A 23,684-nucleotide genomic window follows, 5' to 3' on the forward strand; every position below is an offset into this window, starting at 1 on the left:
TGAAGGATTATAATGTCTTCTGAAAGAAAGGCAGCAGAGAGATTTATACCTAAGCCCCATGGCCCAGGGGGACATTTAGTCTTAAACAGTAAAAACTCAAGGTCTGAGGTCAGTGGTTCTGGTTCTGTCTTTCCTCTGCCTGTGAGGATAGGGAAGTTACCTGCCTTTATAAAGCCAAGTGGGACATCTTCCTGCGAGGACTGATGGCTCAGGCCCCATCAATCACGCCGCAGCCTTTACTATTGCTGATGACACAATGCAATACAATGTGAGGAATGCCTGCCTTGTTCCCATCACCCATCCCCTGACTGAGAAATATGTTCAAAACAACCCAAACCACAAATACTGGAAACTGCATGGCCACAGGCTGCTCTGCTCTGCTGCCTGGGAAAACATCCAGTTCTTACTTTTCTCCCCAGGAGTAAAAACAGATAAGAAACTTATCTGTTCAAGTTCTTATCATGAGATGCCCTCTAATCATGAATGGCTATTAAGAATACGTTTTTCATCACATCTTTAAAACAGAGATTTGTTGATCTAAGACATTTAAAACTGAGTTTTTCTTGGTTTGAAAAAGGGAGTACAGAAGATTTTTGTTAAGATAGTCAAATAGCAGAATACAGAGCTGCAGGATCAGTCATCGCCCCCCATTCCTCCTGACCTTGTAGTCATGGACGATTCGCTCAGACACAGCCTTGTCAAGCATCTTTTTGTACCACTCCTGTAGTCGCTTGGGCTTGGGTATCTTCTGGTCAGGAGGATGGCAATGGAAGATATAGTCGTCTCCCTCACTTGGGGGACATGCCCAAATATGTCCTGTTGTATATCTAACAACACAAAGAGGGGGAATATTCAAGAGAAAAGTTTATCATCTATTCCAGAAAGAATGCTACAACGTGGAGTCAATATGGAAACCAATGATTTTTTTTCTAAGACAATATCAAGTGTACAACCCAGAATCAGATCGAAATTCTTAGGCCAGATTCAGGCCTAACCTACAGCACTTACAATGGGTGTCACATTGCCTAGTTCTTCTTAGAGGCTAACCCTGGATTCCCAAATCCCAAATTTGCATGTGAAGACAAAAGAAAAGCTACAATGCAAAGGAACATGGATCCATTCCAACAACACGGAACAAGGAATGGAAGAAAGCTAAGTGATAAAAGGAAGAACTTGCAAGGTGCGGTAGTGAATGTTCTCAAGCACACGTATACCCTGAAGGTAAAGAATCAGGCTAATTTGAGTATTTCCAGACCCTAGTCTATTTTGGTTCTGATACCTAGGTATGAGAGGGTCAACTGCAGTTCAAGGTTCTGGCCCTGAATGAGTACCAACCTTCCAATCAAACTGTACCTAACACCTTAACTGAACAAAAGAAAACTAATCTGGGATAAGTATGACTAGGGTCAACATATCCATTTCTGTCCGACTGGCAACACTGAGAAAAGGGAACAAAGTCACCTCTCTGCTTTAATCTAAGTTTCACCACAATACCACAGTGGTAATTAGTTAAAAATTTAATTAGTTTAAGCTCATTGTTTTTAAAGATAGCATTTGTCAATATGCTTACCCTAATTTCTTGACGTATTCTAAATATCCAATTAGAATTTCATGATAGACTGCAGTCCTCAAGCATTTAGGACGGAAGAAATGAACACTGTCAAGGTAGGATATGTAAACTCTCCTGTATCAAGTGGGGAGAAAGAAACCATGTCAAGTCACATAAGGAGTTCTTACTAATATGGCTAAAAACACAATCTCCTCTGTGCTCTTTTTCACCTCATTTATAATACACATCACACAGTCACAGTTAAGTACATGACTAGGCTGTGCACTCTTTAGGAGAGTCTGGTGAGCCTCAGTACCCAGCAGCGCTTGAAGCATAGTGTATTAGTATTTATGGATCCAAGTGTATTCTGGTAGCATTCTTATTCTGGCCTTTATACTATTTTGGAAACAAATTCTAAACCATATCCTAACTTTACTTGTGTGACATTCTTTCACATTATCTCCCAGGCAAGGCACCTAACACAATCAAGAATTAAGCCCATTTTCTGAAAAACAGTCTGCTTCCCACTTCTCATTTCAGGCTGTTTGATACTCCTCCTTATTACTATGAACACAGTTTGCATTTCCATTTCCAAAGCAAGTACATCAAATAGTTCCTTGCCCACAATGCTTTTTGCCTATTGAACTGCAAACTCCCACTCAACTGGAAGGCAGTGGGCCAAGTCCTACCTCTGGTTGGGTGGAGGGCAGTCGGAGCCATACTCCTGAACGTGCATGCCGAAGAAGCACAAGTCAACACCGTCTATCTCTTCAAAGGCAAAGAGGGCTTTGGTTCGGTAAGGAAAAGACTCTGCCATCTCTCCGCTATCTACAAACCTACATAATCCAGATTGGAAAGAAAAACACGAGGTCTCAGTTAAACCAGAATCATCAGCAATTAACTGTCAAGTGCTTGTAGAACCACAAGAGAAGAAAAGGGAAAATTATTGGATACCTTGCTTTCATGCCTGGTTTCACTTCCACAGTTTTATCAGAAGCATGCACTACCCGAACAGTGACTTCTCCCGACTCAGGGTGATTCTGACGTCTAAGAAAATCATTCACACGATTCTCCAGAAAGGTGCCAAGCCTGGTAGATGGCAACCCTAGAAGTGCAGAAGTGAAAAGTTCTGCAGTTAGCCAAGGTGCAAATTCATTATTGTTAACTCTTAAGCTTCAATATCAAATATCATTTTTGTATTCTCCGTCCAAATAGGATAACCTGATTTTGTTAAAAGTTAGCAATGTGATCAATACTTGAAAACAATCGTTTTTTAAAAAATAGGAGCTACTTCATGAATTTGTGTGCCATCCTTACATAGGGGCTATACAAATCTCTGTATCATTCCAATTTTAGTATATGCGCAGCTGAAGCAAACATGGTAGTGAATTTTAGGTGTTTTCCACCCAACTTTTTACTTGGAAAATCTTCTAATTTCAGAAGTCACAAAATACAACATCCACATGCACTTTGGCTTGATTGCAGTGATATTTTAAAATAACAATGGTTGGATATTATGAGAAGCCTTATAGGAATAAAAAGCAATCTGTAGGTCAGTAAAAACTGCAAAGGTATCCACAAAATTAAACCAAATATTATAATGCAATAATCTCGACTGTATACAGGATACAATCTTTTTTTTAAGATTTTTATTTTACCTATTTGACAGAGAGAGAGCTAGAGAACACAAATAGGGAGAAGAGCAGAGGGAAAGGGAGAAGTAGGCTCCCCGCAGAGCAGGGAGCTCCACGCGGGGCTCAATCCCAGGACCCCAGGGATCATGCCCAAGCCGAAGATGCCCAAGCCAAAGGCATCTGCCCAACTGACTGGGCCACCCAGGTGCACCCCAGGATACAATCTTTGACTACCACTACCCCAACCACCCAAGTGAGATAGGTCTGAAAGAGGCCCCAACTAAAAGTTTGGACCAAATTGAGGTAATCACTGATGGGATGGCAATTCTGGACATATTTCCACATGCAGCCCCAATTAGGAATGCCCTAAATATGAAGAAATGTAGGAAAAAGAACACCTATCCTGCACATTTCAAATCCTAATCCTTAAGTAATCTCTACACCTAATGTGGAGCTCAAACTCACAACCCAGAAATCAAGAGTCACAGGCTCTTCCTAATGAACAAGCCACGCATCCCTTGCATGGTTTATTTTTAACTATGCTTCAGTGGAAGTATTGCCAGGATTTACTTGTAAAATTAAAACTTACTTTTAGCAGAAAACTTATTTTCTTTCCTGGTTCGTGCTGATTTCTTTAAACAGCCATCACAGACAAATCTAAAATGTAAACCAAGACTTTGCTTACACAGTTACATGAACATTTAAGGTAACATGTACTAGTAACAAAATCTACTACTACATATATGTACCAAGTTAAAAGTCAAAAGACAACCTGGGAGAAATATTTCTATACATATAAAACAACGACTTAATAAAAAAGCCTAATTGAAAAACAGGCAAAAAACATGAGGAAATGTCAAAGGCATATAAACTGGCTGATAAACAGGAATTTCAGTTTTTGGACAATCACACTGGCAAAAGTATATATCCCTACTGGCAGGAATGTAAATCAGTAAGTTTTGAGAGTAGGACTAATACATTCTCTCTGTCCCAATTATATAAGGATGTGCGTGATTAAGTACAATTTCTTTCTTTTTTTTTTTTTTTTAAGATTTTATTTATTCCCAAGAGAGTGAGAGAGCAAGAGAGAGAGAGAGCAAGAGCACAGCAGAGGGAGAAGCAGGCTTGATGAAGGGAGCCCGACGCGGGATTTGATCCCAGGTCTCCAGGATCAGGCCCTGGGCTGAAGCTAGCACTAAACCGCTGAGCCACCCGGGCTGCCCTTAAGTACAATTTCTTAACAAAAACTAGAGACCACATAAAAGTTCCTTAACCAAATGACCCATCTTAAGTTACAAGAATCGCTGCAAGTCTCTTAACTATTCTTCTTACCCAACTCTTTAAAGAGAGCACTAAAAAAGCATATCTAAAGACAAGACAGATACATATCGAATGATTGTGATTTCCCCTGCATCTTTTTTCTAGAAATGTGTTAATTAGCCACCCACCTCTTTCCTGTGACCTCCAAACCATCAACAATCAAAGTAAAGAACAAAAGACAGTGTCGAGATCCCTTTTTTTTTTTCCAGTTTTTTTTTCAGTTATTGATTTAAGTAGTCTCTACCCGCAACGTGGGGGTCAAACTCATGACCCAGAGGTTAAGAGTCACATGCTCTTCCAACTGACTAGCCAGGCACCCTCAGGTCCCATCTTAACAGATCACTTCATGCACAGACATCCCCAACCTTGGAACAGAATTATGATCAACCCCATTCCCAGAAAGTGAAAGGAGATACATAGTAGTAGTAGAGAAGTTTCACAATGGACAAAAGTCCACTTACTTCTGTCAAAGTCTATGTGCAGTTTAAGTAAGTATGTGGAGAATATTCAGAAACAGAACACAGGGCCCAGGAATAGCCTGTTTACTGAAATCTGTATGTAGTCATTTTTATGAAACTCTTCCACTGGACAATAGTCATGTAACTTACTGTCCATCCCCTCCAAAACTTCAAACCCTAACCCATTCCAAGTAGCAAGTAGATCACAAGTAGCAAATGATTACAGCAAATAAAACAAAAAAGTTTCACTTACACATTGCTCACCTTTTAGTAAACCATTCACAGCGTGACATTTTCTTAGAGGTAAGAACAGAGCTGCCCCATGGACACCCTCCATATCTTCCAATTTTCCTACTATAGCCAATTTAAGTGTTCAAAATATGGCAAATTTAATTCCTTCTAACACCTCTTTACTAGTTTCTAGGTGCTAGAGATTTCTTAGCTCTACTGATAAATCTTTCAAAAATATTTACTTTTGATGTGTAATGATTATGAAAGAATTTTAAAAACCAGCAGAATAAAATATTTGTATATATATTAAAACCAGGCATGCAAATTAAGAGAAAGACCTGTATTTTGGGATGCTAGCTTAATGTTTGTTTATTTAAAGATTTTATTTATTTATTCATGAGACACAGAGAGAGGTAAAAACAGGCAGAGGGAGAAAGCAGGCTCCCTGTGGGGAGCCCAATGTGGCACTCAATCCCAGGACCTAGGATCACAACCTGAGCTGAAGGCAGATGCTCAATAACTGAGCCGAAGAGATGTCCCTTATTTAATGTTTTAAAAAAAGGAACTTTATTTCTTCCCAATCCTAGAACAATTTTTAGAGAGAGTACTCTGAAAATATAATAAAATCATTGCAAAGACAGAAACTTGCTAAAATTCATGATGATGAAAAAGAAAAAAATCCTAGATGCCTCACCCAGATGGCCAGATGATTTCATGATGAAGGACACAGATCTGATGCATCTTTCTTCCACACTCTGTACATTCAACAAACCTGGAATGAAAAGCCAAAAAGTCAAGGTTAAAACAAAAACTTTAACCAAATCAAAACTTCCCAACATTTCCCGATTCCTGATAATTTAAAAGATAGTCAAGATCGCATCCAAAGAATTGAATTGTTTTAAAAAGCTCTTTGGTGTTATAAGCAGAGCAAAATTCAAAAATAATTAAAAGTCATCAAGTGTGACAATTTTATGAATGTATTTTTTTATTTATTACAGAGTGAGTGTGTGTGTGGGGGACAAATGACAATGACGACAGAACTTGAGCAGACTCCCTGCTGAGTTTGGAGCCAGATCTCATGACCTCAAGATCATGACCTGAGCTGAAAACAAGAGTCCAACACTTAACCAACTGCACCACCCAGGCACCCCAATAATTGTATTTAATTTAAAGATTTTTAAGTAACCTCCACACCCAACATAGGGCTCAAACTTACAACACTGATATCAAGAGATGCATGCTCTACCTACTGAGCCAGCCAGGTGCCCCCCTGAATGGGTAATTTTAAATATGACTGTGGGTAGGCAGTAAAAAGTGCAAGATCACTGTTGCTTAAATTTCCAAAGAAGTCTGGTGCCATCCTACCCATTCTAGGAGTGCCCAGAATATGGGCTAAGTTCAGCACTCTTAAGTGGCCTCACTACAAAGTAGTGGAGTATGAAGACGTTTGAAAATGAACAGGACGACAGGGACGGAACACATGACAATGAGCGGAGGTAGGCTAGGGCTTCACTTGGGCCCAAACTACCAGATAGATTTAGTGAAATATAAATATTAACTGTAATGCAGACTTTCACATTTTTGCCATTCATGTTGCACGTATTTTGTGTAGATTTATGTTGAAATTCCACTTGTAATGCAAACAAAGAGAATGAAACAAAGAGGTAAAATCAAAGTATATATTCAAGGGGAACTACTTACAGTTCGGGATCCAGTGTGTCATTTTTTCTCTTGGAAAATTGTTCTTTATTTATTGTACTATGGAGAAAAGAGGAACACAATGAGAAAAGGAGATACGGAAAGATGAGCAATCTGACTACTATTCTAACCAAAGGAACAACTCTTGTAAAAGTGGATTATGTAAATCTTCTAAGATACTGAGGATACATTAAACAGGTACATTCCTGGCTCCCCAAAAATGTATATTTACATAAAGGAATGCCTATGTTTTTGGAATGGACTTTATAATAAATCTATTTCCCCATATAGATTTAATGGAGATAAATTAAATGGAGATCTATTAAATGGAGAACCCAGGACCTCAACAACTGGAAACATGAGTTTGTTCTTTTAAAATCTTATCTATTACTTTTAGTATTAGATATTTATACTTTTTTTCTTTATTAAAGATTTTATTTTTTAAAAGTAATCTCTATACCCAACATGGGGCTTGAACTCACTACCTCGAGGGTCAACTGTCCCACACTCTACTAAGTGAGACAGCCAGGTGCCCCCAATATTTATACCTTTTAATAGTTTAACGTTCCTAGACTGAGCTATGGAAGACGGTGTATAGGAAGGAGCTAAACCACTATTTAAAAAATACTAATTTCTTAGGACAGTCTAGTCAAAGATTTTATATGTATTTCAGGTTATTTATAGTTACCCAAAAAGGTAATTTTATAAAGAGTAAAAATTATTTTGTAATATTAATTTTAAAACTTTCACATGGCCTCTTATCCCGAAACCTAGCCTCACACATTGCTCATAGCCTCACAAATACAGAAACTAACACCTTAACCTTCTCTGCCTAGAATAAACTTCAGGAGGCCCAACTTTGGCTACTGTGACATCTCCATATCTGAAGACCAGCAAGCAAAGCCCAGGGAGCTTTTCAGTAATGCCAACTCTCAGGCCCACTTCTAATTCTGCAGAGTTGGAAGGGGGTCTCTATGCTCTTTAGTGTAAGAGATGTACTGTCCTAAGGTTTAGATCTTGTGGCATGCACTCAACCGCACCAGTGTGAAGGCTGTCTTCCTTTCCTGACATTAGGGGAACCTAGTTAAGAGCCTGATTCAGCCTAGGGTCAGAAATCGCCTTAAGGCTCAAGGGAACCCAGCATTAACTCCTCAGACCAGCACTCGACTCTACTCCATTGTATTTCAATGGTGACCGATGGAAAAGTGCAATCTCAAGACTTCATTTGGAAAAATTAACCATTTCCCCCCAGAAGCCCTATTTTTTTTAATTAGTAGTGTAACAATTCCACACTTTCTAGAATGTTCTTAACTGCATGTTTATTATAGGTTAAAACAGGAAAGGAACTGAAGAATATTAAAAGCACACCAAATAGTTCTTCTTTCTTCCTAAACAGTAAACACCTGATGAAAAAGTGTCTAACTACACCGTAGCAATCAGAAAAACTATTAGCCAATTTAGGCTATGTTTGAAAATTTGACCTGGCATTCACCCTACAGTAAGAGCTTGTGAGACTGCAAAAGCCCAACTAAGTCTCTTTCTTGTAGGTCACTCTAATAAGTGCTGAAACCCCTAATATGAAATGATACTCAACAATTATAGTGATTTCAATTACTGTTAACCTACAGGAGAAGGCTGTAGTTATTTGTTCAATTCCCCTCAAACTTAAAAAAGTTAATAACAAAGTTATTAACTTGCACTATAGCCTTTCAATTTTTAGGAGAAAAGCTGACTGCTCACAGAACTATCTGAAATAAGCATTCAGTGTTGATACGATTCCTACACTTGTGTTGACAAAACTTTCTGCTGTGACAGAAATGTTCTCTTTCTGTGCTGACCAACATGGCAGCTACGATCAACAGATGTCTACTGAGCAGGTGAAATGTGAATTTTTATTTCCTTTTAATGAATTTGTATTTAAATAATTTGTCAGATGTGGCTAATAGCTATTATACTGGTAGTGTAATCTAAGATCACTTAGAAGCTTAAGCATAATCACTTCACAACAAACCAAGACAGTACTTTCCAAAATAATGCAGTTACTTACGTTTGAGGCTGGGAAGGGTCATCCCCCAAAGAAACGCTCTCCCCTTGGATTTCATTGAAACACTTCTCACAGAAATGATACCTGTCGGCAAGAAGGCCATACTGGGGTGAACTGTTCCGTTCACACAACACAGCCCAAGCCAAGCAACGAAGCCACCAATCACAGCAGGCCAAGGAGGGGGACGGGAGCAGAGAGCAGGTCATCAACGGCGACAAGGACATTCAATGATGCAGATTTATGGGCCCCACAGTTTGGGTTTTTTTTTTTGTTTGTTTTTTGTTTTTTGTTTTTTGCAATCAAAGCCAAGTGCAGACAACGACAAGCATGAGGGAGAAAAAAAAAACACAAAACAAACGAAGAAATGAGGGATTGCAGGACAACAAAAAACATAAAAGCAAGACAAGACAACACAAAGCAGAAAGCCAAGGCAAAGCACAGATTAGCATTAAATATCTCAAATGGGATCACAAGTAGCAAATGATTACAGCAAATAAAACAAAAAAGTTTCACTTACATAGACCTACAAACTTTCATTTTAGTAATTAATGCTACTTGATACAAATAATCAAAAGGAAGAAGGATAAATATATTGGAGAGAGAGAAGAATTGCTGCTCTTACTGAAACATAGCAATCACACACTTCTCCCCATTGCCAACAACAAAATAAATCATAAAAAATCCACTATGGATACAGAACTAGGAAGCAATCACCTAAAAACAACCTGGATTGAAAAAAAAAACACACAAAATTTCTCTTTGATCTTAAGAGATAACTTAAAAAAATTTTTTTTTCCAGTGAAAAATCTGCTCAATGCTTAAATACTGATTTCTGCCATCAACTGACAGTTTAAAAGGCAAAAGAAAAGCAGTGGTGTGTGCAGGCACAATGATTACATGTTCCTTAGGTATAAAGATTACAAACACTGCAGACTGATGTTAAAAATACAAAAATGGTATAAATGTTAAGACTGTAGCATGAGAAAAGTTTCATGCCAGTTGTTACAGGTTTTGTTTTTTTAACGTAAGTGCTTTTAACAACTGGAGATTCACTTTTCCTAGGTATTAAGAGTGATAAACTGTGGATTCTAATGATTACAACAAAGCATTAGAAGAGTACACCTAACTTTTTGTAAACAAAACAAAAAGTTTAAGTGACTTTTTCAAAGCTAGAAATGCAACTGCAGTACACAAGTTCAGCAAAAACCAACCACCATGGGCTTGGTTTTATTAAAGTATATTAACTGCCCACCCTTGTTTATGACTGTCTCAGCCCCAAGTAAACATCCTCACAAGTCATACTGTAGGCTGATTACTGAAAATAGGAGACAGATCATGGTTAAGATAGATTAATGAATGCCACCTGTGTGATTACAGCCATTGTTTGGTCAGGAGAAAATAAGGCAGAGTGCCTAATATATTAAAACTCTAACAACTACAGTCATATTCAAGTCTTTTTAAATAATAGTCTGGTGCAGACCTATTTTTGGAGATGATCCTTATTTGTTTAACAAAGGCAAAACAAAAACTCTTAAATGCTCTGTTTTCATATGCTCTGAGAAGAATGACTTAGGGATAGGCTGCACACAAAAATGGAACATTTCCCAAAATGTTCTGTGAGACAGCTAACAGACTTTTGGTTAAAAGTTTTTTGGATAGTTTTTGGGATGGAGACGGACAGCAGCCAATCTCATGACAATAAAAGATTAATTTGTTTAAAAATTTTTCTCAGTGTGCTTTAGACTGTGTGGTAAGCTGTTAAAAGACAGGAGAAAGAGAAGTGGGGGCTGGGTGTAATCCCATCTATGCCACCAACTCAACAAAGATGCTTAATCTCCCAAGGACTTGGGCTCCTAGCTTATAAAAATAAGAGGCCAGACAACTGACAAGGCTACGTTCTGCTAGAAAACTGCACTGATTCTGCAAATGAAAGCAAAATGCTAAGACCAGAACTTGTGCTCTACAGTTGTTTTCAAGCAAGGTACACACGAACCATGAATGTATGTGTGCTGGTCCATCCGCATGCAGTCCCTGGACACACGGATTCGAGGACCACGATCCACACATGGTCGAGCTTACCTGTTCTGGTAACTGTAGTAAGTGGCATCTCGAGGGATTGTGCATAACTGTTTGCCATAGCAACAGAGTGTCTGTGGAGAAAACTCCAACTGCAATAGAAACCATTTGTTAAATACTACACAGTCCTGAAAAACAAGCTAGAATATTCTTAATGGTAAATCAAATAAAATTCTTAGTTCTCATTTATATAATGGGCTAATTTAGTTTCTAAGAGCACACACAGAACTAAAACCATTTTAGTTTACAGTGACAATCACTTATCCACAGGCAAAGACCACTAGTGGGTGCCTAAGATCCTGGATGGTATCAAACCCTAGATCATGTTTATTCCTATACATATCTACTTATGGTAAAGTTAACTTCTAAACTGGGAATAGCAAGAGATTAAGAACTAGTAATAAAATAGAACAATTATAACAATATAATGTAATTTCTGTGATTATGGCCTCTCTCAAAATATCACTATACTATACCACCCTTTTTGTGATAATAGATGATATGGTGCCTAGGTCATGAGATTAAGTGTAGTGAATGATGTAGGTATTGTAACATAGCATGAAGGCTATTGACCTTTTGCCAATATGTCAGAAGGTAAGTCATGTGTTTTCCAATCACGGTTGACGTCCCACAGATGAGGGACGACTATACTGTATGAGCTCACCAACTCTAAGGTGAGATTAGCAGTTATTTCTTCAACCACTAAGCAAAAAAACTCAACAGGACTAGACGAGCTCCATGTGAACTGGTATGCACAGGAAAACCAATACATGCCAGGGGCATTGTGTACCCACAGGTGGAAAAGATCTACTCCAGACAAGTTCACAATCTGATGATTCAGGATTTTAATTAGTCAAGTTTTCAGTAGTTCTTATCTGTGCAAAAATTTCTTACCTTTCTGCCACAGCAATATCCAAGGCTTTGCATTACTGGGTCAATTTCTTGTTCAAAGACCTCAGACAGCTTGGAGCAGTATTTGTATACCCGTGATGTCTTTCGATTATACAACCAGGCATTGTTGAACATAAGCCAAATGTCATCCACATACTGCCAGGGTTCCTGATACTGTCCAGTGTCTAACTTTCTCTTGATGGTAGAAAGGTCCATGGGGCTCTTCACAATATCAAAGTAATCCTAGAAGGTAAGTGACACCAAGCAACATTATCCCAAAGTCTTAATATATTTTAATATATTTTAAGGAAGATTAGTTATCTGGAAAACTAATGATGATAACTATTATCATCATTAGTTTTCCAGAAAAGCTGGGTCTTTGATCTGACTGTATGTCCAAGGAATTGACTGATTTTCATCACTTAAAAAAAAAAAAAGTTTGAGAGAGAGAGCACAAGAGCACATGAGTGAGTATGTTAACTGGGAGAGGGACAGTGGCAGGAGAAAATTCTCAGGTAGACTCCCTGCTGAGCACAAGCCACACAGGGGGCTGGATCCTAGGACCCAAGCAGAAATCAAGACTTGGCCACTCAACTGACTGAGCCACCCAGGCACCCTCATTATTTCTTTAAATTACTAGTCTACAGAGATATGAAGCAGCTCAAAGAGCAGAAATAAGAGCTACTGTGTAGACTTTTCAGACAGTAAGCTAATCACCTACTGAAACTCCAGATACTTTACCATAGTGTACGTGCGATCCATTTAAAGACTAAGAAATCATACAGTACTCAACATTTTAGTACTAAAAAGGGCCTACTGATGAGAAAACTAAGCCTAGTGAACATCAGAGACCTAAGGCCACAGAAAAATATAGGAAAAAAAAAAAGTTCCTAATGGAGTGTGCCTCTGTAAACACTCCAGTGCCTTATCCAATACCACTTGGAAGCCTCAAGTGAAATCTGCCAGCAGCCTGGTGTATAAAGGCAACTTTATTTTTTATTGTAAAAGATTTCACTTATTTACTCATGAGAGACACACAGAGAGAGGGGCAGAAGAAGCAGGCTCCCTCTGGGGAGCCTCATGCAGGACTTGATCACAGGACTTCAGGCTCACGAACTCACCCACTGAGCCACCCAGGCATCCCTAAAGGCAACTTTAGAAACAGATGAAGCTAATTTGGTCCATCTTGTCTACCAAATAAATAAACCCTAGGACCCAGTAATCCCACCCCTTGGTATATACCCCAAAGAAACAAAATATAGACCTCAAACCCTTGAGGTATTTTGTACCTTGAGGTACAATGGAATATTGCTGGGCCATAAAAATGAATGAAGTACTAGTTCATGCTATAATATTGATGAACCTTGAAAGAAGTCAGTCCTAAAGAATCACATACTATTTAATTCTATTTAATGAAACGTCCAGAATGAACAAATCCATAGAGATAGAAGTAGACTAGTGGTTGGATGAGGGAGGAAATGGGAATGACTGCTTATGGACATGGGGATTCTTTTGGGGGTGATGAAAATGATACAAAATTGTCTGGTGATATTTGCACAATTCTGTTAATACACAAAAAGCATTAAACTAGTTTAAATGGGTGTCCTCGATAACATGTGAATTAATCTGAATGAAGCTGCTAACAACAACAACAACAACAACAAAAATAACAAACCACCACCACAACAAAAACAAAAATACCACCACATACTTACAGGGATTCCTAGAAGTTGAGGGTCCACAGGCTGACGAAAGGGAAGGGATTCTGGATCCTGTCGGTAAAGTGCCTCCAATGTTGGCATCAGTGCCTGTCGTAACTCTTCTGGCTTGAAAACTTAAGAGCACATTTGAAATTAGTTTTCAGCTAAGCAAAAGAAGAAAATGCTCAAGGTAAAACTATAAAATTATCTCATGAACCACAAAACAAGATCTGCCTACACTGTCTCCATGGAGGTATCACTTAAGACACACTTTTTTTTTTTTTTTTAAGATTTTATTTATTCATAAGACAGAGAAAGAGAGAGGCAGAGACACAGGCAGAGGGAGAAGCAGGTTCCATGCAGGAAGCCCAACGTGAGACTCGATCCTGCGATTCCAGGATCACGCCCTGGGCGGAAAGCAGTGCTAAACCGCTGAGCCACCCACGCTGCCCCACGCTTCTATTTCTAATTCCTGGTCTGTCTCATAATGACTTTAGAACACCAGGTCTAGTCAGTTTTAAACATCCTTCATGGCTCAGCTAATTTTTCAAAAATTCGGTCAAGATAAAATTCAGTTAAGATTCAGTCTTGACCAAGTAGAAACAGAATCCTAAACATTCCAAAAATTTATGAAGAAACTTGTCAAAAAACATTCCAAGGGTGGGGGGATACTGTCAAACACGAATAGAAAAAAGTCCTCATTAATAAGAACAGTATTTAACAAGTCAGAAATTAGACCTGGTATTGTCCTAATGCTAAAGCAATCAGAACCCCTGAAGGGAAGAGTCCCTCATTAAATTTAGCGTGGTGTTTTAGAGCTAAGGAAGAGGACATATTATCTTAATGGCAAATGTCAGGTTTAAGTCTAATGTCAGGTTTAAGTCTAAACAAAGAGAGAACTAAATTGTTATTGCTGAAACAATGGACTCAGTTGACCAAATTTCATTCCAGTGTGTTCTTAATATGTTTCCTAAAGGTCAGGAAAGAATTGCTAGTGTATCCCAAATGGAATTAATTTTAGCTATTATTTAAGAAGCTATACATTAAGGTTTTGGCAGTTTTGAGCTTTAAAACACTCTCAGCAGAGGCTTGTTACTTATTCTATTTACAAATTAATTTTTATCTTCAGGAAGGGTATTTGTTAGTACTTTATTGTTCACTTCATGGTGGGGATGACCATGGGGGAAAAAAAAAGAACAGATGGGAAAGGATACTTTGTTTTTCATATCTGATTATACTAATAAGAAACAAAATTTGAATTTGTGAAATTAGCTATTTACAAGACAGATTCCTAGTAAGATTAGGTTTCTTGCAGACTATATTAAAATGACACCTCAATTATAGGAACCTCATTTAAATGCAAATAATTTTTTTTAATCTCAACATTTTAAACTGCATTATATTTAATGGAACACCTTTATATATACCATCTTTAGGAGCCAGCACACTCCTCCCTTGAGAGAAGTCCTACCTGTGCCACAAATGCATCACTAGAGTCACAAGAAGTTCTAGTCCCAACCTAGTTGGTAAGTCAATTTCTGTGGGAATTAAACAACTAACGAGAGTTTAACACTCTGTATTAAGCAGAGCTGCTTGCTCGACTGGATTCATTAATATTTAAGAGCTGGTTGGGAGCAGACTCTGAATCAGCCTGCCTGGGCTCATTGATGAGATTAGTAATAAGCTGGGACAAGCTACTTAACCGTGCTGAGCATGAGGTTTTCCCTGCCTATAAACAGGGACCAGTAACTAGAGTTGTTGTTCAGTTAGATGAGACAATGCAAACAGCAATGCCTAGTGGGCAGGAGGTTAACCATAAACAGTACTATTATCACTGCTAATATTTCCTGCATTTGAGTTAAGGATATGTAACAATTTTTCTCCTCTGAAAAAAAGATAATTTTGAGGAGTTGTTAACCACCCAACCCTGAAGAAATCATGGGCATAACTGACCCAATGACTGCAGGAAGGAAATTGACCTATAAAAAAGAAACAGTCTTCTCCAACATTAGTATAACTAAGATACCAAGCCAAAAGGACTCTAAACTTAAATGAAATCACATTAAAGTCAATTTCTAAAACCTAAGAAGCCTGATCCCATTCTACTCAAAGTTTTCTTTTTTTCCCCTAGCCTCCAGGAACAGAGAGCCTAAGAGACCTACTCTTCTTCTTTGACTGTCCTGGGGCTGGAGAAGACTGGGTAGTTGAAGTACTTGGCTGGTCTTCCTCCTCTTTTGTTTCAGCTTTTAATTCAGTGCCTCTTTCTTCTGTTTCTGTAGGTTCCATTTTACAGTCCTCTGCTTTAGTCTGAAAGACAAGGTCAACATTTTTAGTATTCCAAAGACTTGCCACCAGAAAGCAACAAGATTATTATCTTATTTACTCTGTCCTGTGGACATATCTAAAGACCCTTCCTCATGTGGAAATCAATGAAATGAGACCTAATTATCAGAATGCTAAACTGGTTCCTAGACTGAGGTCCTAACCAACAGCAGTCCTTGCCCTGCTCTCACCTCTGGAATATCCTCTGGCTGAGTATCTGCTGGTTCTGGTGGATCCACTTCCATCTTAGCCTCCATTTTCACTTCCTGTGAAGGCTGCTTCTCAGGAATGGTCTGAGAATTGACTTCTGTGCTACTAGTGGATGGAGGGTTTGATACCTGCCCTTCAATGCTTACAGCTGGCTGGGAAAGCTGGGCAGAAAAAGGGAAAAAACAAAAAGTTTGCCAATGATACAACCAGAGTTTAAGCTCCACAATAGGACAGCATCATTTACCCTCTATCTCTGGACTTGAATCATTATATTCATTTATTGTGCTTTCTCATACTTGGACTATTTCATGTCCTTGAAGTAAACTGTGCTTCAGCACAGGAGCTTGAGGACTTGCAACACTGGCTGGCTGACTATACACAGGAAAGACAGCCAGTTTCTGCACTAGCTGTGTGCAATGTGTGAGGGGTAGGGTCTTAGAGATGACTGCCTCAGAGGAGAAACAAAGAAAATAAGGATTGACTATTTGTTTTAAGTTTCTGATGGGAAAAGCTGCAAATGTATAGAAAAAGTAGAGAGCATATAATGAACTCCCACACTGAGTAACTGTTTTGAATCATGACATTCTAATGGGATAACTAGCAATCTCTTTTTCCTAAGTCATCCAATAAGAAACCTCATGAGTAGTTAGTATTTTTAGGAACTACCCTAAACAAAAGTTTCCTTTCTGCACTCTGCTATTTCTTGCATATCAGAGGCTGGGATGAACCAGTTGCTAACTTATGATGTTTTATGAAGTAGCTATTGACTCAAGGGATTTCTCTGTTCACCAACATGACAGAGAAATAAAATATAAGTGAGCAAATAAAAAGTCCTGAGCCTTGACATACAGAATTCTATTGAGAATTCTATTAGTAAGGATGCAACTATTAGATGTGAACTTGGATTTCTCCTATGTACATAATGAGCCTCTCACAAGGAAGCTACTGACTGTTCCAGGCCCATACTTTTCTCATTTTAGGTCATGATTTTCAACCTTAGGACCACAGACATTCATAAACCTATAGTTTTGTTCATTCACTCTCAAGTATTCCACAGCTCAGTTTGAAAGAAATTATACATAAATGGAAAATTTATGTGGTGTACTAAACATACTATGGATTCTTACCCCTTGTCACCCTGCTTATATGCCTTCAAGTCTCAGAACACAATTCAAAAGATACAATGGTCAGTATCAGACCTAAGCAGAATCTTTGAGCTCCCTCTATGCTAGGTACTATAATGGGAAGAAAGAATAGGAAGGAAAGGAAAGTCCCTAACTACAAAGAGATTCTAGTTTAACTGGAGAGACAACACAATATAGAACAGAACTGGCATATAAATAATCTAACATTACAGTACAATTTGAAAAGATTCCCCCAAACCCAAGTAAGTCTGTGCTTACTGGAGTTGCAGGCTGCGGGGGCAGCAGCGGCGCCGTCGGGGTGGGAACAGACGCTGCTGTACTCTGCTGTGAGAGAGGCTGCTGCTGTGGCTGGTCAGCTGAAGGAGCAGGAGGAAGTGAAGGCTGAACTTGAGGAGGAAGCTGCGTTGGTGGTGGTGTGGGTGTCTGCCTTGGAGGTGGATGTAAAGCTTGGGTCTGTGGCCCAGGTGGCATGGCTGGAGGTGTAGGAACAGGGGCTGGAATTGCTGTTGCTGGTGGCTGCTGAGCCCCTATGCTTGGGGGAGTGTGGTGAGGCGTGGGGGTGCGACTAGGTACCGGGGAGGGTGAATTCTGATGCAGAGCTGATTGAGGAAGAGGGGGACAGTGAATGTGGCTCCCTTGAGACCCTGGTGGCATTATAGGAGAGTTCACGGGGCAGGAAGAACTGGACATTTGTGCCTGTGTAATGAGAAACAGAATAAGATGGCAATTCAGAACACAAAAGAAATATTTACACAGCTAGACTATATGCAATATGCTTTCTTTTCAAAATGTTTCAAATATCCTGTTATTGGGGGCATAGCTTCAGAAAAAAAGTTCACCAGAATGGCTTCAGCCACTGCAGGGGCACAGGACGGTGGAGTACACAGTATTTTCTGCCTGGCTCTGCTCTCTTGAGCCACAGTTTGTTCTTCTGCACTATAGCTCTTAAGATTTCATTTTAGGAAGCATTCAATACTATAAAAAAATGGTTACAACTATCAATTTAATCTCTTTCCTAGTTTGTAGCAATTAGCAGCACTGCTATGTCACAAAATAATCTCTTCATGTTCAGAGTACCATTATGTCCGTAACTGCTCTTTTTACCTTTTTTACAAGATTTTATTTATTCATTCATGAGAGACACACCAGGAGAGGCAGAGATATAGGCAGAGGGAGAAGCAGGCTCTCTGCTGTGAGCCCAATGTGGGACTTAATCCCAAGACCCTGGGATCACGACCTGAACCAAAGGCAGACACTCAACCAGGCATCCTTTCCATAACTGCTCTTATTAAAACTTAAAAATCATCTATTTTCACCGATTATTTGCTGCCACTTTTTCCTGTAAAAACCTGTATCGAGAGACATTTAAAAAATCACAAAAACAAGTAAACAAAACGAAACAAAACCCATCTGTGAGACCTACTTGAGACACTGGTGCTTGGCCGCCAGTCGGAGCCAAAGGCATATTCGTTACATTCATCCCCTGTGTTGAGAACTGAGTCTGGGGAAGGAACTGGCTCTGGCTGGAAGGCTGCTGCATGCGAGGCCCATAGCCCATAGGCTGCGGCTGCATAGGGAAAGGAAAAAACAAAACAAAACAAAAAAACACATAACACCAATTGCTTCATTATGGTTATTCTACTATAGCTAGAATCACCAACTGCTCTAGCTCTGCTGAGGGGAAAGCAGGGTAGGAAAAGAAGAAAGCATTCAACCCCTGGACTCTGATGCCAGGATTTACGCCTGACTCAAACCTACTCTAAAGCAATTCCAGGAGCTTACAGACAAACCAATTCTCCTGATACACAAATGCACCTGACAAGGTACAGAGATAACTGCTCTTTGCACACTGTTAAGTGACAGTGAACTACACCTTTATGACGTCTGCTTATTTCATGATATTATAATAGCACAAACTGTAAGACTGTATACTTGGTATAATTAAAATCTTAAAAAAAGTTGTGGCTGAACTTGGTAGCATTCATGGTCCACAAATATTTGAGGATTGTTACATTTCTTTTTGGAGAGGGGTGAAAAAGTGTTTAGTGTAGCTTTTATTAGCAAAAGTAAAAACTAGAAACAACGTGTCCATCAATAACAAAAAATAAACACATTCTGGCACACTCACAAAATGGAATATTAGCAATAAAAGAACAAATTACTGCCATAATCAAAGTAGATCAACATCAAAGCCATTATGCTAAGCCAAAAAGGTTAAACACAAAAGTACATCTGAGTAATTCCACTTATATGAAGTTGAAAAACATGGTGATAGAAATCAAGGTATTGGTTGTCTAAAGGGGATAGGCACTGAGTAGAAGGGGACATGAGGGCACTCTCTAGTGGAATTGTACTTTATCTTGATGATTATTATATTTCATTTCTAAAATTATAGGCCTTTAACAAAGAAAGGAATTACAGACTACCAAAGGCCAAAAATTTCATAATCTAAGAAAGATAATTTATCTTATAAACATGGCAGTCTGCTGCCACGACACTATGCTAGACAACTCCCAAAATGGAGTTCTTAACTACATTGGATTCTATAACACATATACTTCAGAAACTTGGTTTTTCATTTAAAGCTGTAAACAGCTTTTATGCCACCATGTAAGTTCTGAAATGCTTATAGAGCATTTCAATTTACAAATGTACCATAATTTAACCATAATGAACCCCCTATTGTACATTCAGGATATGGCCTTTTTTCAAAATAAGAGTATACACAAGATCCTTAACATGAATTTTCTCCAAATTACAGCCTTTTGGTACCTTAGTGATTATTTTGTAGGATAAATTTCTAAAAACAATTTATAGGTAATAGAGATAGATGAAAACTAGGGATTATAGTATTTACTACCTAATTGTGGCATAAGGTTTAGTTTTCTCCTACTCCACTTTAAAAAAAGTAACTATTCTCATCTCTAAAATACATATATAATCATTTATCACATGTATAATAAGGGCCAAATACAATAGAATTGCAGAAGGAAAATCAACCTTAAAGTTTAATCACTTATAGTTAGCTGTTTAAACGACTGTAAGGTTTGTTTGTTTGTTGTTGACAAAGTAAAAACAAAAAGGATTTTTCAATGTTAGGTAAAGGCCAAAATGCCCAAAGATGTCAAACTTACTGGGTTGAGAGTTCCAGGCTGAGCTAACTGTCCATGGTGCTGAAGAGGAGAGGTTTGCCGGGGTCCAATTGGGGGCTGAGGCATACTCATCTGGCCAAACTGATTCAAACCTAGGAGTACAAAATATTAGGTCTGAATACCTTCATGGAATTGGAGAGCTAGAATGAATTCTGATTCTGTAACATTTTATCAGGACAAATAAAGGAGCCTTTTTTTTTTTTTTTTTTTTAAGATTTTATTTTTTTTTTTAAGATTTTATTTATTCATGAGAGACACAGAGAGAGAGAGGCAGAGACACAGGCAGAGGGAGAAGCAGGCTCCACGCAGGGAGCCTGATACGGGACTCAATCCTGGGACCCCAAGATTACGCCCTGGGCCGAAGGCATGCACCAAACTGCTAAGCCACCCAGGGACCCCCAAGGAACCTGCTTTTAACTGCGAATGAACTGGTTTCATTCTCAGCTACAAGGACACTTAATTAACATAAGTTCTTGGAATAAAATTAATCTTGGTCAGTTATTTTTTAAAAATTATTTTTATCTTATTTTATAATTTTTTCAAGATTTTATTTATTTAACAGAGAGAGAGAGAACACAAGCAGGGGGAATGGCAGGGAGAGGGAGAAGCATGCTCCCCATTGAGCAAGAGAGTATGATGCAGGCAGGGCTCGATTCCAGGACCCTGGGATCATGACCTGAGCTGCAGACATATGCTTAACCGCCTGAGCCACCCAGGTGTTCCTGGACCAGCTGTTTTTAAATGGATGCTTGATCATTTCATGACTTTCTACCTGACCTGCCAGCCAACCTGTGCTCTATACCCACCCCTCCTTCTCTCCCTTCCTCTCTCCTTGGGCTCCAACTCCAAAACGTGTTCTGATCTCATAGGTTATCATGATACATGCTGCTGGCCTGAGGCAGGAATCAAGGTGGCAGGAATAATTTTGTAGTACACCAGAGACTGTTTCATTTTTTTTTTTTTTTAAGATTTTATTTATTTATTTACTAGAGACACAGAGAGAGGCAGAGACATAGGCAGAGGGAGAAGCAGGCTCCCCACAGGGAGCCTGATGTGGGACTTGATCCCAGGATTCTGGGATCATGACCTGAGCCAAAGGCAGATCCTCAACCACTAAGCCACCCAGGCGCCCCAGAGACTGTTTTAAATAAAAAGCCATGGTTGGGGGGATCCCTGGGTGGCGCAGCGGTTTGGCGCCTGCCTTTGGCCCAGGGCGCGATCCTGGAGACCCAGGATCGAATCCCACGTCAGGCTCCCGGTGCATGGAGCAGGCTTCTCTCTCTGCCTGTGTCTCTGCCTCTCTCTCTCTCTCTGACTATCATAAATAAATTTAAAAAAAATTTTTTTAAAAAGCCATGGTTGGGGCACCTGGCTGGTGTCGGTAGAGCATGGCACTCTTGATTTCAGGGTCCCATATTGGGCATGGAGCTTACTTTAAAAACAACAACAACAACAACAACAAAACCATGGTTAATTAAATACATGGATTTCTTTCATAACTTACCAGGCTGTGGAGTTATCCGAGGCATCATCTGGTTTGGCACACTGCCACGGATCATAGATGGGTCAGGAAGAGGGCCATCTAGGGTAGAACAGAGAAATGGTTACAAAGTCTTTTTTTTTTTTTTTTAAAGATTTTATTTATATATTGGGGGGAGAGAGAAAGAGATCATGAGCAGGGAGGAAGGGTAGAGGGAGAAGCAGACTCCCCGCTTGCAGGGAGCCTGATAAGGAACTGGATCCTAAGACCCCAGAATCATGACCTGAGCCAAAGTTAGATGCTTAACTGACTGGGCCATCCAGAAGCCTGAATCTTTTTTTCCCCCTTTTTTTAAAAAAAGATTTTATCCATTTATTTTTGAGAGAGACAAAGCACAAATGGGCAGGGAGAAAGGTCAGAGAAAGGGAGAAGCAGACTCCCCACTGAGCAGAGAGCCCGATGTGGGGCTCCATCCCAGGACCCTGGGATTTTGACCACAGCTGAAGGCAGATGCTCAACTGAATGAGACACCCAGGAGCCCCTAGAAAATCATCTTTTAGTCAGTGGCCCTTCCACTAAAAAAAATAATAATAATAAAAAGAGAAAGAAAAAGAAAAGAAAAAAAACCCCACTAAAGTATTTTTAGTAGCATCTTGAAAAATTTGGCCTATATCTATAAAGAATAAAGGTATACACTTAGGAACCTGAAGAAAATGTTATGTTAGTTCTGGAATATAAGAAAAGCCTCCAAAGAGTTATAGTTATATAGTATATATAATATAGTTATATATATTATATAATTAGTTATATAGTATATATATATATAGTTATAGTATAAAATCTTTGCTTTCTTTCAGTGTTGACAGGAAAATAATGTAAAAATAATGTAAAATCTTCCATTAAAAAGAGAGACAAAGGCTACTAGAGCATTTAATGTGCTACTATTTGACTAAGCTGTATGCTTTGGTTATTATACAGCAGAACACCTCGAGGAGACAGCCACAGATTTTGTTCAGTGACCAAATCTGATTGTGTATCCTTATTTGTTTTTATGTGCACAAACCCACTGTGAACAGTGACCTTAAATAATCCATGTTATACTGCTCTATATACCATGCACCTCTTGAATACAAAAGTAGAAATAATTTAAAAATGGTATCAAAATATACAGTCTGGCCCTTGAAGATTTGAACTCCACAAGTCCACTTATACATGGGTTTTTTTGGTAGATGTATATTTCTCAGGATTTTCTCAGTTTAATGTTTTTCTTTTATCTGGCTTATTTTAAGAATAGTTTTTAACACATTTAACATGCAAAATATGTGTTGTTTGTGTTTTCACTAAAGCTTCTGGTCAACAATTTAGGCTATTAATAATTAAATTGTGGGGGACCTCAAAAGTTGTTATGTGGATTTTTAACTGTGTTGAGGTCAGGGCCCCTAATTCCTGGGCTGTTCAAGGATCAAAAGTATATAAGTTCTAATGGTTTCTTGGATTATCTGGACATCCTCCAGCACAGTGCTTCCCAACCTTTTCCATATTACGGTGCAGAGAAAATACTTCTATAGCACTCTGGGAAAAGACAGGATTGCTTGCAGTGACCTAACTCTAGCCTGGACACCCCCTGCTGACCCAAAGTGCTGTGCACTCAAGCTCAGGTATCCTTGTGGCAGACCATGCTCTAAAGAGAAGCCTACTATCTTCAGACAACTCCGAATTCTGTCACTTCTGCAAGTGTGCTATACTAACTAGCAACAAAAATGATCATACAACT

General features: G+C 39.0%; 1 protein-coding gene, 1 long non-coding RNA gene and 1 other non-coding gene across 11 annotated transcripts in view; 1 reads left to right on the plus strand and 2 right to left on the minus strand.

Annotated features, from left to right (window-relative positions):
• LOC112667241 (uncharacterized) overlaps nucleotides 1-15,869 on the plus strand; it is a 74,959-nt gene extending 59,090 nt beyond the window's left edge. For 5 of the 7 annotated variants that reach the window (XR_007413744.1, XR_004803399.2, XR_007413743.1 and 2 more), the window contains 3 exons: nucleotides 11,918-12,151; nucleotides 15,038-15,127; nucleotides 15,733-15,869. This is a non-coding gene — a long non-coding RNA (uncharacterized LOC112667241). Of the gene's footprint in view, nucleotides 1-6,190; nucleotides 12,152-15,037; nucleotides 15,128-15,732 lie in introns of all 7 variants that reach the window. The other 2 variants (XR_007413741.1, XR_007413742.1) reach the window with 2 other exon arrangements.
• Nucleotides 1-23,684, minus strand: part of EP300 (E1A binding protein p300) — an 89,762-nt gene that overhangs the window by 7,477 nt on the left and 58,601 nt on the right. For 2 of the 3 annotated variants that reach the window (XM_035696521.2, XM_025458798.3), the window contains exons 11-27: nucleotides 21,935-22,012; nucleotides 20,413-20,522; nucleotides 18,702-18,845; nucleotides 17,537-17,974; nucleotides 16,115-16,294; nucleotides 15,764-15,908; nucleotides 13,617-13,735; nucleotides 11,905-12,144; nucleotides 11,014-11,102; nucleotides 8,938-9,018; nucleotides 6,894-6,950; nucleotides 5,887-5,964; nucleotides 3,773-3,840; nucleotides 2,504-2,654; nucleotides 2,239-2,385; nucleotides 1,571-1,684; nucleotides 662-827 (exon numbers count right to left, since the gene is read on the minus strand). In XM_035696521.2, coding sequence (XP_035552414.1) covers nucleotides 662-827; nucleotides 1,571-1,684; nucleotides 2,239-2,385; nucleotides 2,504-2,654; nucleotides 3,773-3,840; nucleotides 5,887-5,964; nucleotides 6,894-6,950; nucleotides 8,938-9,018; nucleotides 11,014-11,102; nucleotides 11,905-12,144; nucleotides 13,617-13,735; nucleotides 15,764-15,908; nucleotides 16,115-16,294; nucleotides 17,537-17,974; nucleotides 18,702-18,845; nucleotides 20,413-20,522; nucleotides 21,935-22,012 — 2,405 coding nt within the window. The remainder of the gene's footprint in view (nucleotides 1-661; nucleotides 828-1,570; nucleotides 1,685-2,238; nucleotides 2,386-2,503; nucleotides 2,655-3,772; nucleotides 3,841-5,886; nucleotides 5,965-6,893; nucleotides 6,951-8,937; nucleotides 9,019-11,013; nucleotides 11,103-11,904; nucleotides 12,145-13,616; nucleotides 13,736-15,763; nucleotides 15,909-16,114; nucleotides 16,295-17,536; nucleotides 17,975-18,701; nucleotides 18,846-20,412; nucleotides 20,523-21,934; nucleotides 22,013-23,684) is intronic. The other variant, XM_035696520.2, reaches the window with a different exon arrangement.
• On the minus strand, nucleotides 2,826-2,927 carry LOC112675809 (U6 spliceosomal RNA). Its single transcript, XR_003146087.1, has one exon. It is a non-coding gene; the product is annotated as a U6 spliceosomal RNA (small nuclear RNA).

The sequence above is a fragment of the Canis lupus genome, chromosome 10, assembly GCF_003254725.2.
Source record: "Canis lupus dingo isolate Sandy chromosome 10, ASM325472v2, whole genome shotgun sequence".
Classification (NCBI taxonomy): domain Eukaryota; kingdom Metazoa; phylum Chordata; class Mammalia; order Carnivora; family Canidae; genus Canis; species Canis lupus.